The sequence below is a fragment of the Sus scrofa genome, chromosome 6 (assembly GCF_000003025.6).
Source record: "Sus scrofa isolate TJ Tabasco breed Duroc chromosome 6, Sscrofa11.1, whole genome shotgun sequence".
NCBI classification, from domain to species: domain Eukaryota; kingdom Metazoa; phylum Chordata; class Mammalia; order Artiodactyla; family Suidae; genus Sus; species Sus scrofa.
In genome coordinates, this window is record NC_010448.4 from 92,879,268 (window position 1) to 92,895,335 (window position 16,068).

At 54.2% G+C, this 16,068-nt stretch overlaps 1 protein-coding gene across 2 annotated transcripts in view; it reads right to left on the minus strand.

Moving 5' to 3' along the window:
- GRIK3 (glutamate ionotropic receptor kainate type subunit 3) overlaps positions 1,030-16,068 on the minus strand; it is a 247,752-nt gene continuing 232,713 nt past the window's right edge. For both annotated transcript variants that reach the window (XM_021095961.1, XM_021095962.1), the window contains exons 14-16: positions 10,156-10,378; positions 9,166-9,416; positions 1,030-7,537 (exon numbers count right to left, since the gene is read on the minus strand). In XM_021095961.1, the coding sequence (XP_020951620.1) occupies positions 7,343-7,537; positions 9,166-9,416; positions 10,156-10,378 (669 nt within the window). In that variant the 3' untranslated portion in view covers positions 1,030-7,342. The remainder of the gene's footprint in view (positions 7,538-9,165; positions 9,417-10,155; positions 10,379-16,068) is intronic.

Genomic DNA, 16,068 nt, shown 5'->3' on the forward strand with positions numbered 1-16,068 from the left:
ATGATTATATCATGTGACTTCCCCTGGCCACAGATGATTGGACTCTGATTATGATGATGTCATACAGAAGTTTGGAGGGTTCTGGTTGCAAATTAGTCTCTGCCAATGAAATCTGCTTGCATGCGATTTGGAAGGAAGAAATGAGGCAGAGCCCCTCTTTCTGCCCCTTCTGGGCTATTTGGGCCACGGCAACGTGAGGTTTTTCCAATAGCATTGCTCTAGCTTGCTGGGTGCTGAGCAGCCATTGTGATGGGGTTAGTGGTGGCTGCAACGTCTTTCTTTTTTCTTTGTCTTTTGTCTTTTTAGGGCATATGGAGATTCCCAGACCAAGGGTCAAATCGGAGCTGTAGCTGCCAGCCTACGCCACAGCCACAGCATCATGGGATCCGAGCCACGTCTGCGACCTACACCACAGCTCACGGCCATGCCAGATCCTTAACCCACTAAGCAAGGCCAGGGATCGAACTCACCTCCTCATGGATACTAGTCAGGTTCATTAACCACTGAGCCACAGTGGGAACTCCAGCGGCCCAACTTCTTGATCCAGTCTTTTTGGAGCCTGGATTGCAGCTCTGGTGTGTTTTGCCTCACAGTTCTGGTACCTGTCTCAGAGGTGGTCACTCCTCTAGTGGGTCACTTCTATATTGTTCTGGGACCCACTGGGGGCCCAGCACGGCCTGGCTCCTTCACCTTGCATTGGTTTTGTAAACATCTGTATTCAGTCCCTTCCTGCTTAGTGTCCTGCCTTGAACCCTTTCTCTTGCGTATATTTTCCATCTCTGAGAACAAGTGACTGAGAGCTTTCTTTGTTTCCAGTTTGAAAAAGCTCTGGTGAGATCTCTGATTGGCCAAGCTTGGACGAGAGGCTCACCCAGCCTCCCCAGCTATTGCCAAAGGGACAAAGTCCCATAAGGACGTGGCAACATCCAAGGTAGCTATGTGGCAGCGAAGATAAGTGGCACGACTGAACTGCCAGCCCCCTCTGGTTCTAAAGAGAGAAGCAGAGAACACACCTCCAAGGGGGCCCTGTTTTCTAGAAACATTTCTTTATTTAAAATTTAAAACCATATTACTTCATACAGCAAACTGTGCACTTTGATATATCACAGTGTCTTAAAAAGGAAAATAATCGGATTTGTTTGGAAATTTATTTACATCAGCCTAGAATGATTGGCAAGTAACACAGTTACTATGAAACCCAAATTGTTACAAAATGTTTACAAAAAACTATATTCATAGAAATTCTGCGTGTCCACAAAGGGCATCCCCTGAATGGCCCAGAGACCAGTGTGTGGGAACCATGTTGAGTGGGGTTGGGAGGCATCCAGGCACTCTGGTCTGGGTGGTGGGACAGGCCAGGGGGCTCACATGGTGCTGTCTGGGGGCTCAGCTGAGGGGCCTGGGAACCCAAGTCCCCATTATGGGAGGCCCAGCCAAGAGGCTGGCCCAGGCAGAGGTGGGTGGGGGGCTTGGAGCACAGTGGCATGGGGGCCTCTGGAGTCAGGACAGGCCCCTCCTCAGGGGGCTGGGTTCAGATGTGCTCTGGCCAGGACCCCAAAGGCAGACCCAGAGTTAAGGACAGACCAGTCTGAGGCATGAGGCTGAAGCAGAGGGCTGGCCAAGGACCACGCGGAAGCCCACTCCAGGTCTTTTCTCTTGCGCATGCTCCAAAGATGCTCTGACCGGCGATGGAGCAGGACCCCTAGCTCAGGACTAGAATGGGAAGAACAGGCGGATCCAAGAGGGGCAGGGCGGAGATCTGCAGGTACTGTTGCGGGGTGGGGGGTGCTCTCTGCCAGCTGCCTTGCAAGGGGAGGTGCAGAGGGGAGGAAAGGCCAACAGAGGCACTGGACTTTGCTCAGACAGGAGTGCCTGCTTCACTTCCCCTCTTTCACCCTGTGTCACTGTCTGCTCTCGTCTCTGCTCCTTGCTCACTGCCTGACACCTGGCCTCGGGGTCCAATGGAGCTGAGGAGGCTGTCCGAGGTGGGCCAGACTCTTGGCTGGAATTACTGGGTCTGTTGCTGCTTTCCTGCATCTGGAGGCCTCAGAGTTCTGATCTATAAAACAGAGACACGCTGTGGCGTGATTTGAGGTCTGTTCTAGAAGGCAGGGGATTGGGGGCAGGCCCAATACCTAGGGCATGGGGACATTCGACTGGCATGCTGGCAAGGCGCAGGAGGCCATTCTCTTTAGAAAAGGGGTTTCCCTATGCGTGAGCCATGCCTTCTTTTGGGGTTGAGAATGAGGCAGAGGCCTTTGCTGCCTAGAATAGTCCAGCCTTCTACGGTATCCTGGGCGGAGCCTGATGCCTACCTGGTGGTCAGGCAGGCAGGTGTTGAGAGCAGGTCTGGGGAGTGGCCCCTCTTTCTCAACCCTTCAGTTCCCTGTTAACTGCCCTGACACCAGCATGTCACATCGGCTCAGGAGTGAAGGACGGGTATGACCTTGCTCCCCAGACACGGGCCCAGCTGTCTTGCCTCAGACCCTCTCAGATGCAGACGAGGTCCCTGGGCCACTCCTGCCCGTGCCCAGGAGGCCCTGGCTGTGCAAGGCCCATCTGCCAGCACCCCCTCCCCGGGTTCTCCCTTCCCCCTCCCCATGGGGGCTCTCTGCCACCCCCGTCCTGGGCGGCCTCCATCCCAGACTTTGCAGCTGCAGCCCCCATCTCTCACCTGGTCCCCACCAGTACTGGCTGGGTTATGTACACTCTGTGTGCAGACGTGCGGGGACGGGTGCATATACACATGGGCTACAGGTCATATATACACTGTGCATATATATATATATATATATATACAGCATATATATATATATCTTTTTACATTCATATATATAATGTACAGAACATTAACCTTCTACCAAAAACGGTTTGGTGACTTTCCTGGACGGCCCCAGCTCTGAACGTTTTAACTCCAGGGTAAATCTAGAATGGAAACGAGGGCTTGATTTAAACTGGCATGCGGACAGAGGGCAGGGCCCTTCTACTGGGGCAAGCAGCTGGGCCCATTCCAGATGTGTCCACCCAGCCCGGGGCTGCTCCCAATGTATCCATTCCAGAGACCTGCCTACAGAGCTGGACTCACTTCTTGCGCCTGTCCATGGGCTGGGCCCATCCTGGATGTTCTGTCTACACAGCTGCTGGTCCAGACCCCTAGGCCCTTCCCAGCTGGCCATCTGCACAGGGCCATAGGCGTGGGCCGGAGCGGGGCCTATTTCCAGCTGTTTGTGCAGGTAGCTGGGAATAGCTCGGGGAGGGGTCAGCTTCACGCTGAGTGAAGCAGCAGTGGCCGCAAGCCCATGCACAGCTTGCCCTGGAAAAGATGGCGGGGAGGGGGCTTCTGATTGTTCTGGGTGAGTTTGTGCCTACATCTGACTTGGCTTTCCTGGAGTTTAAGAAAGGGGAGTGGCTTCTAACCACGTGGAGCCTTCATGCACCACTGCCAGACACCCGCTCTGTCCTGGGCTGGACTTGCCTTCTGCCCATGCCTGGAGCCTTGGGGGAGCCCATGTGCTCTTCCCAGGGGAGACAGAGCCTTGGCTGTGAGGTGGGGAGGTGCTCCCACCTTTCAGAGATTCAGCATCAGCTATCGGCCAAGGGGGCCTTAACCTTCTGAGAGACACTCACAGCAGGGGGCCACCTGAAGGGTGACAAAGTTCTCAGGGTTTTCTTATCTGTCCATAGAACAGAGACCAGTAACAGGTCAAGAGGAGAGAGACGGGGAGGCCTCAGGGCCCCAAAGCCCCAAGACCTTGGCGGGGTGTGTGCGTCTTCACTGCTGCCCTCAGTTTGGCAGTTTGAGCCAGCTGAGAGGAGGCCCCAGCCTTGGGGGAAGGTAGGGCTGCTCCTCTCTTCAGGGCCGGCCTGCGAGGCCAGAGAGGGACAGCCCAGCACTTGCTCAGCCCAGGCCCACCTTCTACGCCATCCAAACCAGTGTTGATGCTTCCATCGCTCCCAGCCACCAGCCTCAGTGCCTCCATGCGCATGCGCCCACGCCCCTGGGGCTCAGCCCCATACCCGCTGGCAGGAAGGTCTGAACGTTAATTCCATGTGACTTGCCTTGCTAAGAATAGCTCTGCACCCAAGATGCAGGGGCTCCTTTAGGACCTCGGGAGAGACACAGCTGATAGGTGGGCAGAAGTGGTCTTTGCTGGTTCCAAAGACAAACACAGGCCATCCAAGCAGAGGCTGAAAGTCATCCGCACACATGGACATAAGGCTTGAACGGGAGGCGAGATCAGGCAGCGTGTCCTCCTGCTTCCTGTCCTCCTGCCTCCGTTGAGGACCCAAGAAACCATTTCAGTCCCTTTCAGGGGATTTCCCTAAATGTGCCTCTGATTTCTGCCATTCTCCCCTCCTCTGATGCTCCTTCTCCCCCTGCCACCTCCCTGTCCTCCTCTGGTCACAGTCTACCTAGGTGCATAGCCTCAGAAGGAATGACATGTTCAGAGCGTGTCATACACGAAAGCACATACACACGTGTGTGCTAGGAACACGGATGAGGGCGCGTGCTCTGAAACTAGATGGGCTAAAGAAAGATAGTGGTCCATGTCTGTGGTTGATGAGAGCAAATTGGCAAACACCTTCACCAGAATCTGGCGATCTGGGCACTGCCCCTCCCCCAGTGTCATTTTCCCTTCCAACAGGACACTCTACCTGGGGCAAAGGAGTTACCAGCCAGGAGTCCCTGAAGTATTTCACCCTCACGTGGCCAGCCTCCTCATGCCTACGCCTATGTCATCTCAGCAAATCTTCGTGACACAGGATCTCTCCCCGTGACAGAAGTGCACAGACTCTGGCTCCCTGCCTTCCTGATTGTCCGTCTGTGCTCCTGCTGTGAGCTGGAACTTCTGTGTGCATTTGAACACAAACAGGTGAGCGTGCTCACACACACACAAACCCCAGTCCCACATGGCTTCTCACATACAATGTGCATCGCTCTGGGTGGTGCGGTTCCGTCCCCCCACCCCCATTGCACACACGTGCACACACACGCTCACACCTGGGCCCCTTGATGACATGGCTTCTCTTTGAAAACATATTTGGCAATGTTGGCAGGTTTGATTCTGACCTCCATCCTCTGCCATTCGGTGCACAAACACACGCACACACACACACACACACACACACACACACAGAGTCACGTATGCATGTGTACATATGCATACTCACCAGAACCCCATTACCACATGGCTTCTCCTGTTTTTACATGTATGGGGCCCTGCTGCCTGATCTCTCTCCTTCACCCCCAATTCACACTCATGCCCACGCAGATGTCAGAACCCCAAATTTTCTCCTATTATTGCATGCCTGAGACCGTCACATGCCTCATCTGCCCTCCATGCCCAGCCCCCAGAGATCATACATACAAAGACAAACACATGCACACACACACTCTCCTACACCCCGGAGCTCACAACAGCATGGCTTTTTCTATCATGACATGTGTTGTCTATGCGGCGTGTTGTCCCCACAAGGCCTGTTCAGCCCTCTGCTCCCACCACCAGTGCACAGAGCCTGTCGGAGCTGCTGTGAATCAGGAGACCAGCTGGTCTGGCCTCACAGCTCCGGTTGGAGGGGGGATTGTATTTATCACTGCGCGCTCCCGCTTTGGGAGTCCTAAGGGGAACTAGAGGTTACCCTTCACCTCCCCGCTGAGAAGGTTCTTGAAACCTGAAGGCAGCTCTTCCCTAACCAGAGTCCCCAAGCAGAAACAGGAGAGGGTGGAGGTGGCTGGCTGGAGTCTCCTCCTGGGTTCCAGCACACTGCCCACCCCACTCCCACTCAAAGCCCGCCCTCTGCTCTTGGCTGTGGGTAGCCCTGCTGGCCCCTTTGTGTTCTCTTTAAGGACACTTTGTTTCTAATTCCTCCATGTCCCACACTTCTCCCAGAATCTTGGGGTCACAGACCTCTATCGTAGTCGTCACAGCGAGCTGGAACCCCCAGCTCTTTGGGACCACTCTTCCCTGTACCTCATCTGCTATTACTTCTCTGCTGAACCCCCAAACCCCAAAAGGTCCCAGCTGCTCTGGACAAGAGACCAGGGCCCATAGTGACCTTGTGTCTCTGCGTGGGGTCTTTGGTTAATTCTCGGGACGCAGTGTCTTCCCACCCTCGTGGCCTTTCTCAGGGAGGCTATCCTGAGCCTGAAAACTTCCTTGAAAACTTCCTGGAGCATCTTTAGTTTGGCAAGCCCAGGAGGCCAGAAGTTCTTTAGGGCCCCCTGGCTTTCCCCATCGCCCCCAAAGCTGGCCTAGGCAGTAGCCTCCATCTCTGGAGGAGAGGTGATGGCGTTTGCTTCTATCTCAGCTACTTTTCTCCTTCTGTGATGACAGAAGAAGGTCAAGGTCAACTGGCCAGGAATGGGAGTTGCTGAAGAGTATATGGCAAAGAGCTCATGCTCCCTAATGCCACTAGGGTTTAGGAAACAGCTTGGTAACCAGGAAAGTAAAATCCGATGTCTCGAGGGCCTGCAGGATTGCCACAAAATCCGCTCTTCCTCTGGGCTTCAAATATCGGCCGTGTCTCTGGGAATCCCTTGTGAAAGATTCAGGGGGTCCTCTCTCCTCTGGCCAGAACGTGGGGAAGAATTTTCTCTGACCCCCACTCCCCACACCTAGAGACCTCCTGGAGGAGGGAACCCACTGGGACATTGTCCAGAAGAATTCAAAATGGCAGTCTCTGCGCATTCTCCACGCTCCCAGACGCCAAACTCCTTTCTTAACCCATGGGGCTCTCTGGCTTCGACTCTGCCAAAATGGGGGCTGCCACGGGTGGTGTCAAGTCCAGGAGATCAGGACCACGTGAGCAGCCCCTGGGGGAGAAAGTCTTCCTTTTGCCCAGACAACGTGGGTGGCATCCCCCCATCTTCAGCTCCCATGGGCAGCCGAACTCTGATATCCTTAAGGTCCCCAAGGTCTGTGTCTCTGGTCTCATAGTCAAGTTCCAGGAGGCCTGGGCTCACGGGGAAGGAGTGGCAATATAAGAGCTGTTTCCCATTTCCTTTGGCCCCCGCAGGACCATGGTAGAAACTTCTGCCTGTAGAAGAGAGTCGAGGGGCAGGTGAGTTTGGCCTGAGAGAGGCCTGTGCTTCCTTTGGCCTTGGCTGTCTTGGCTGGCAGCTTTAGAAACCCATAGAAGAAAGAAGAGGAGGGTGACGCCCAAGCAGCTGGCCTGGGGGCCCGCTGCTTTCCTGGTAGGGAAGAGCAGAGGGCTCCTGGTCCAACAGGCGGGCAGCAACTCCTGTCCCCAAGCCCAGTAGGGGGACTGGGGATGTTCCTTCCACTCTCCTTTGCTCTCCTCCACCTTGTCCCCAGGCCTGCGGTCCCCAGCCCACGGGTGCCTAGGGGAACACAGGGGCCAGTGATGTGCTGCAAGTCATGCTGTCCTTGCCCGGAAGCCGGCGATCATTGAACGTGTGCATGTTGATGACGGCGTCGGTCTTGACCATCATGGGAGGCTGCGGCTTGTGCTTGACACGACGCTGGCAGGTAAGGGAGAAGCGGATCTCGTCGGCCACGGTGCTGCAGAAGGAACGCTGGGGTGGGGAGTGGGGAGAGGAAGGGGCACATGGGTGAGACCCGACCCTGCAGCTCCAGCCAACTCCTCCCCTTCCTCCCAGAGCCTGGGCTCAGGGTGTCCCTCACGCCTGTACCCCCACCCATCCTCTCCCCACCTGATTGATTCGTTTGGGCAGCAGCCTGCAAAGCAGCACATTCTTCCTCTTCTTCTTTTTTTTTAGGGCCACATCTATGGCATATGGAGGTTCCCAGGCGAGGGGTCGAATGGGAGCTGCAGCTGCCGGCCTTCACCACAGCCACAGCCACATCCGATCCAGGCCGTGTCTGCAACCTACACCACAGCTCACGGCCACGCCAGATCCTTAACCCACTGCGCGAGGCCAGGGATCGAACCTGCATCCTCATGGGTGCTAGTCAGATTCGTTTCCGCTGAGCCACGATGGGAACTCCTGGTGGTTCTTTTCGGATGTCATAATTTTTTAAACCATTCCCTACTAATGTTCATTGAGATTTTTTTCATGCTTTTTCAGGTTATGATTAATACTTTAACAAACATCCTGGTCCATAAAATCGCACATGTCTTTGGCACTTCCACTGGCTGCATTTCTAAACGTAGAGCATGACTGGCCAAAACACGTGGCCACGTTTAAAGACTCCGACCACACTGCAAAGATGCCTTCCAGAAACACCCTCTTGGACTCCCCCCAGCAACACAGGAACAAGTCCCTTTTCTCACACCCACGAGAACTTGAACTCCAGGAATTATCTTTGCTCCTACTCTTTGCTGACTCAAGCTTCCTGATTACGGAGGACTCCCTTTTGTTTGGATGGATGTATACATGCATCTGGACATAGGACTTAACTGCCATCTCTTTCCACACCTGCCCTGTATCCCTTTGAACGTCTCTGTGGGAGAAGCGTCCCCCCCACGGCCCAGTGGCCCTCAACTCCAGGTGCACATTTAAATCACCCTGGTCACTTTCTTAAGAAGCCAGTTCCAGGCTCCAGCACAGGCCAATTAAAACACAGTCTCTGGGAGTGAGGCCAGGGTATTACCACTTAAAACAGTCGCTCCCTGTGATTCTAATTTGCTACCGGGACCCAGAACTGCTGCCCAATCACACTTGAATTAATCAGATGGGTTGAACCTAGCAAGCTTGGGCCGGCCCTCTTCACTCTTTTTCTTTTTTAAACTTTTGATTATGGAAATTTCCAAATATATGCAGAAGTAGAGAGAACAGAATAATGAACCCTATGTAAGCATCGTGAAGCTTCCACAATTACCCTGGAGGGTTTTATGCAGGGAAATGACATGGTTTGAATTAAGTTTTAAACAGGGCCGTGACCGCTGTAGGGAGAGTGGCTGGGAGAGAGAGGAGGAGTGGAGGCAGGAAGGCCAGACTGGAGGCTGGTGCATGGTCGGCTGCAGATGGTGGGCGTGGAGCCATGGTGATAGGAAAGCCCGCTGGAGTCAGGGCAGAGGTGGGGCTGGCAGGGCTTCCCGGGGGATCAGGTGCAGAGTGGGCTACAGTGGGGATGGGATCAGGCACTACCTTGTGCCTGGCAGGGAGGGGGTTTGAAACCAGCTTCGATCCTGTTCCGTCTTCGTCCCTTCCCCGTGCGGGTCCCAGTTTGGGGGGCTCACCTGCTCTCGCTCTGCGGTTTTGCGGAGCTTGTACACGAACTCGCCCACAGCCACCAGCACAGACAGGACCAGCCCGGCGGCCAGGACAATGAAGATGCCCCCGATCTTCTGGATGCCCAGGGCGCTGGCCTCTTTGTTTTCCTCCTCCGGACACCCGCTGCCCCGCCACCACTTCTCCTTCATGATGTGAAGCTTGTCTTCCTCCTGCAGCTGCAGGATGGCGATGGTGATCTTGTCCCGATATGGGGACCCTGCGTCGGAGAGAGGGGACCCGGCTGTCAGCAACCTTCTGAACGCGAGCAGGGCCCTGGGGGGCTCCTGGGCACACGAAGCCTTTCTGGGTCCCCCATTTCTTGTTTTTAGGGAATAGGCTTCAACCTCCATGACCTTCCCTGAGTTCCAAAGGGCAGGTTCAAACAGTCGCTAATCAGGGAAGGGAGGGGATGCAGAGACAGGGGAGGAGCCGTCAAGGGACAATGGTGCAGGGTTGCGGCAGGGTCCTGGTTCCCAGCATCCCCATCCCTCTTGCGTACCCCTGCCAATACCCTGGTAGGTGCCAGCCACCATCACGTTCCCTCTCAGTAAGCGTGTACAAAGAGGGACCCGAATACCAAGAGGCCCCTCTTTAAGTCTGTCTGTGGCATCTGGGTGGGAGGGAAAGTCCTAATTCAGGATGGAGAGACTTGCTTCTGAACCTCTGTCTCCACAGGCCCCTGGAAGGCCCAGTGTATCCGAGCTGCCGTGATAGGGATGAGGTCACGGAGAGGGGGCAGGATCTCTGAACTGACCCCCCACCTCTGTGTGGGTCCCAGGTCTCCCCAGGGCTGACCTCAAAAGGCTTGTGGCTCTACCCCTTTGTCTCCGGGCTGAGGATGTGCCGCCTTTCCGGGCTCAATGGGGTGATCTGGGAGAGGGAGTGGGAGGCCCTGTGTGCGCCCACCCTCTGCCCCACCCGCGCCCCCGCCCTCCCGCCTGCGGCCCCACGCTTACCCATGGGCGTGCCGATGCCATAGCCCTTGGAGTCGATGAGGCCCCCAATCTGGGTGAGGTTGCAGTTCCGCTGGGTGACGTACTCGATGGTGGTGGACTCCATGAGCAGCGCGTAGTCGGCCGTCAGCGTCCGCTGGATGCCCTCCTCGTTGTTCTTCACCAGCGCTGAGGGCTTGCTGCTCATGAAGGCCCACATCTTCTCGAAGGTGGAGATCTTGGATTTCTGGGCCAAAGGGGGTACGGGGGTGGGGAGATGCACACACAGTTACTGAGCACCCAGGGGCCAAGCACTGCTCACCCCCGCTTCGCAGGGCTCGGGTCCCTGAACTTGGTGCATGGCCCTCATGGACAGGCAGTGCCACCCACTGCTCAGATGTGGAAACTGAGGCCCTGGAAGGAGAGGTTCCCACACACAGCACTGCTGAACGATAAAGTTGGGAGTCAGACTCGGGCCCACCTACCTGGAGACCCTCAGCTCCTTGTCATGGCACGAGTGGTTTTCAGGCTGGTTTTTTGTTTGAAATGCATTTTCCTTCTCTAAGATTTCTGAACCAATGACGCAGGCAGGTCCTGCTCTACACGCTTTCCCTGCATCAATTCACTTGTTCTTCCCAGCAATCATAGGGGGCGGGTACTACCATTAGTCCCATTTTACAGATGAGGAAACAGAGTTTAGCCATGCTTCGGTTCTACTAAAGCTACTCAGACACAAAGTGGCAAAACCAGGCTTCAAACCCAGGTCACCTGGCTCCAGGGTCCATGCACCTAGGCACTCAGCTGCACTGCCTCTCAGAAACCACCATGAGGGTAGAGAGGGGGCGTGGATGCTGATAAGTCAGTGGCTTCTGGGACCACTCCCACTTCAGCCAAAGCAGGTCCCTCTTATTCTTACCCTGTCCTGGGGGGAAATAGTCTGAGACAAGGGTTCCTGTCTGTTCTTCTTCAATAAATGGGAAGAGGAGATGCAAGGTGAGAATTGCAGAGAGGGGAGAAAAGTGGAGGCAGTCAGAGCAGGTGGTCCACAGGCCCCCTGACACCCTTATCTCCAGAGCATCCTGGGTGGGATGCTGCTCCGTGATCAGAACCAGCATCTCCAAGATCAGGCCTCGGGGGTGGGCTGCTGTGCTTGCCTAGCCTGGCTGGGGAGAATCAGAGGGGGCCTGGGGCCAGGAGAGGGGACAGAAGTCCAAGTCTCTTGCTGCCTAAGGAGACTGAGCAGATCAGGGAGAATGGCATTCATGACCCTTCTTGAGAACTTAGTGCCTGCCGCCTGCCTGGTTCCAGCTCTGCCTCTGCGATCCCAGGGGAACAGGTGGCTCTGCAGGCTCCATTGTTCCCGGCTGTTTCCAAGTCTAGCTGTGCCTGTCTGTGATGTCGGCCTGTCTGACTGGCACCCAGCCCAGCTCCCGTGTGCATGATGGCATGGGTGCGTTGGAGAGGGCTGGTGCGGGGCTGGGGGAGGGGGGAGAAGCTGTGCCAGCCAGGAATGGTGGGGGAGGGGCTGGGAGGAAAACGGACCTTCTATTCTCCAGGGGCTTCCTACCTCTTAGGGCTGTCCCCTCCAAAGCCAGCTCTTAGAGACCCCAGCAGGCACCTGGGGGAAGAGAGCACCCCAGGGCAGCAGATAGCACCCCATCTGAGATTCCGTCTGAGCCCAGATTCCATCTGAGTACCAGTGATGCCTCCTCTGCTCACGGGACCTGAGGGCACCTTCACAGATGAGCAGCCACTCCCCACCTGCAAATTTACCTGCCCCAAAGCCGAAGGCCTGGAACGGCTCAGATGCCTGGAGCCCTCCGTGGGTTCCATCAAAGCAGAAAGCCAGCTGCCACAGCTCCTGCCAGTCCGAAGCCTGCCCCACTTTAGGCTCCTCCTTCTAGGGAACTACTCCACCTCCATGGTTACTCTTAACCTGTGCAACTCCTGCCTCCAAAACTTCTGTGCTGTCAGGCCATCCCACCCTCCAGCTACTCCTCCGCAGCCCCAGATGCTCCCCCACCGCTTTGATACTCTTGTCCTCAAGAACATTCCTGATCTCCAGCTCTTCTGCCTCTTCAGACTTTCTTACTTTCTAGATAATTCCTTCCTTCCTTCCTGGGCACTCCTGTGACATATGGCAGTTCCCAGGCTAGGGGTCAAATCAGAGCTGCAGCCGCCGGCCTACACCACAGCCACAGCAATGCCAGATCCAAGCTGTGTCTTAGACCTACCCCACAGTTTGTGGCAATGTTGGATCCTTAACCCACTGAGAGAAGCCAGGGATTGAACCCACGTCCTAGTGTATACTAGTCAGGCTCTTAACCTGCTGAGTCACAATGGGAACTCCTTCTGGTATATAATTTCTGATATCCAGACTCTGCCCCCTCCAGCTTCTTTTTTCCTTCAGGTCTGTTCTCACTCTGCTACTTTTCCTGCCCAGAGTCTCTGACTGGAAGCTTCTAACTGGTTCTAACTGGTTCTGATGGTCCCCATTCCCGGATTCATGCCCTGGTGTGATCCCCTCCCCTTGACTGTGGGCTGGGCCCAGTGACTTGCTTATAAGTCCCCACAGGAGTGATGGGTTGTCATGCCTGAGATTAGGTTACAAGGGACTGTGACTTGTGTCTTGCCCACCCTCTCTTTGCCTCCTCTCTCTTGCTTCCCTGATGGAAGCTGGCTGCCATGCTGCGAGCTGGCCCATGGAGAGGCCCACAGGGCAAGGAACAGACAGTGGCCTCTAACCAGCAGTTGGTGGAGAGGAAGCCCTCTGTCTAACAGCCCTGGGAGAGCGGCATGCTGCCGACAAACACATGAGTGAGCTTGGAAGCAGAGCCTCGAGATGCCTTCAGCTCTGGCTAGCTTGGGGGTCACAGCCTGTGAGAGGCCCTGTACCGAGAGCCCAGCTATGCTGTGCTGATTTCTGACCCACAGACAGTGAGGTCATAATGTTGTGGTTTTAAGACACTAAGTTTGGAGTTATTTGTTATGCAGCAATAGGTAACAGCTACACTCTCTTACACATATACTCATGAGCTACTTCTATTCCCAATAAAGTTGCTTTTTCAGATAATCAGTTCTAACTAGTCCTCTGATTAGATTATACAAATCCAATCATCCCTGTCTTCCAGGGACACATGGTCTCAGAATATCTGCCCCCTTGATTATTGTAACTAAATACTGTTTTCCCATGAGTGGTTTAGGCACCTTGGCTCCTTTTCTATCCTAGTCTCTCCTGATTTCCTAAGGTCATCAGGGCTCCCCTTACACCTCCTGATACATGCATGCATCCATCCAGCCTATCATTCATCATGTTGTTCCTGTTCTCATCCATTGCCCACACACTATGACTAATTAATTCAGCCAGCTATCCAACTATCCATCCAGCCTTTTACCCATTCATCCACCCATCCATCCACCCATCCTTCCACCTCACTCATCTTACCTACTCCTTCTCCCACACAACCAGCCATCAGTAACTTGCCAATGAACCACTCAGGGAGCCCTGCCCCACTCCTTCTGTCTCAGAAGGGATGAGAACTTCTCTTTCTGCAAACTCCTCCCTGCATCCTCTCCCTAACGCCCCATTCTTCCCATACATAGATCTGCCTGACATCAAAACATATGCTCTTCCCAGTGATATCATAAACATAGAGACAGAAACTTCCCCTGGAGGGTGGCAGGGGGAGGGGCTAGAGGGGCTAATGTTGAGGTCAACAGGCTTTGGGGAGAGACACCTGAAAGCCTGCCGCCGCCAGTAAAGGAACGGAAAGAGGAAGATGGGAAAGGATGCCAGAGAGATCGGGCCAGTTAAGGTGACAGTAAGGCAGAAAGCTGGCTGTGATGCTGATTTCAAGCTGTTCTGCTCTCCCAGCTCCAGTGGCAGCTAGTTCATTGGCTCCATCACCTTTAGGCAGATGGGTCTGAAATCTGCTTCCCTAGAACGGCCATCCATCCGCGTGTTTATCTCATATTTTGGGATCTCCATTTTTCAACCACACCCACTCATGGTTTCTGTCTCTCTGTCCTTGAGTGATTCTGTGGTTCCAAGGACATCCCTGAAAAACTTCCTTCTGGCACCTTTGAGGCTGGGAGGGATACAGCCAGGGCCCCTCCTGGTGTCTCAATCCCCTCTCTTATCTTCCTGAGCCTGGTCACCAGAGGCCCGAGTTCCTGTCACTGACCTGAGCTATAGTCACCGCCCCAGGGAATGGAATCCCACATTCCCATGGCTCCAACGTCATCCTGCCTGCCCCAGCTCCGGTGGGCGCCTTAATCAGCATTGCTTCAGGGCCAGTCACCCAAATCAATTAATGGAATCGTTCGGAGCAGCCAATATAGGGCGACATGCCAGGATGGAGAGGCTTTTTTTATCAGTAAAATTGGCAAGAAAGTAAGTTTCGGGCTCACGACTTTCAATTCCAGCCTCCTCAAAGAAGTAAATTGATTTTCCCCAACTGAAGATACTTAATCTTGAGAATTTAACATTTCTGTACAAGAAAATGTATATAGGTATACACATATATAAATATATATCAATTCCGAAGGGAGCTGAATCCCAGGGAACATGTGCGGGGAGGCAGCGGCAATGTGCTTCCATGCAAGACTGAGCATATTCTCCATGTTGGAAAGGAGACCTTTTCCCAGATTAATTGGCTTTCTTATCCCTGGAGTGGAGGGGTTCCCTTATTGGATCCATGTGCTCGAGCAGCTAATCATATCTCTTGGGTTATTTTCTTGGGGACCTGGAGTCTCCCTGAGTCCCCTGGCTCTGCCTACTGTTGCAGCCCACCGGGCCAGGACAGACTTTCGGATCCTCTGGTCCAGCAGCTGCCTCTGCTGTTTGCACGTGACCCTGAGGCCTGTCTGTGCGGGGGCTGCAGGCTGGCCCCTGGGGTGGGGGGGTTTGGAGATGAGAACTACAGGTTATTAGGCCCCTGAGGGTGGAGCCCAGAGGTGAGGGCTACCAGACAGGCTGGGGATGGAGGAGGTGTGGGGGCGAGGTCAGCGCCTCTGCATGGGCTCTGATGTCATGCCTACCTGGGTTCAAATGCCAGCGGCTTCTGCGACCACAGGCAAGTGATGTCACATCTCTGAGCCTCACTTTTTGCATGTGTAAAATGGGGCTAAGCTTAGCCCAGGTTCCTAGGATGTGCTTGAGAGTGGCTGGCAACGTTCCCTTGCTCTCTCTCTCTTTTTTCTTTCTTTTTCTTTTTTTTTTTTTTTCTTCTTTTTAGGGCTTCTGCATACAGAAGCTCCCAGGCTAGGGACCGAATTGGAGCTACAGTTGCCAGACTAAGCCACAGCCACAGTAATGCGGGATCCGACCGCATCTACACCACAGCTCATGGCAACGCCAGATCCTTAACCCACTGAACCAGGCCAGGAATCCTCATGAACAAACCCTCATCCTCATCGATACTAGTCGGATTTGTTCCCGCTGCACCACGACAGGAACTCCCTTCTGTCTTTTTAAGCCTCCTTAATTCTCTTTAAGGCTCAGTTTTTCTCATCTAGAAACTGGGGATAATAACTTCCAGAATGCAGAGTTTCTGTAGAAACGAAACGACATAATACTCAGGGGCAGAAAACTCCAGTGCTGACAGGGGGCCAGGCAGGATGCTGTAAATAAGTAAAGACCGCTGAGTGGAGTTCTGTAAGCCTCTCTGCTCCTGACCGTCCCTCTGCGGGAAAGCCAGCTCAGTGATGTTCCATCTTTCACATTTTCGAGAAGCTGGAGCTGTGAATTTTTTAAACGGCAGACATCTCCCCATTTAAAAAGGTTCGCAAGCAATTAAAAATATATGAGAAATATGGGGCCCCTAAAATGGTATCTGTGGGCTGAATAGGGCTCAGTATCACCAAGAATACACAATAAAAACAGTCAACATGTATTGTATGCATCCTCTGTATCAGGTATGGTTTTGAGCTGTTTAT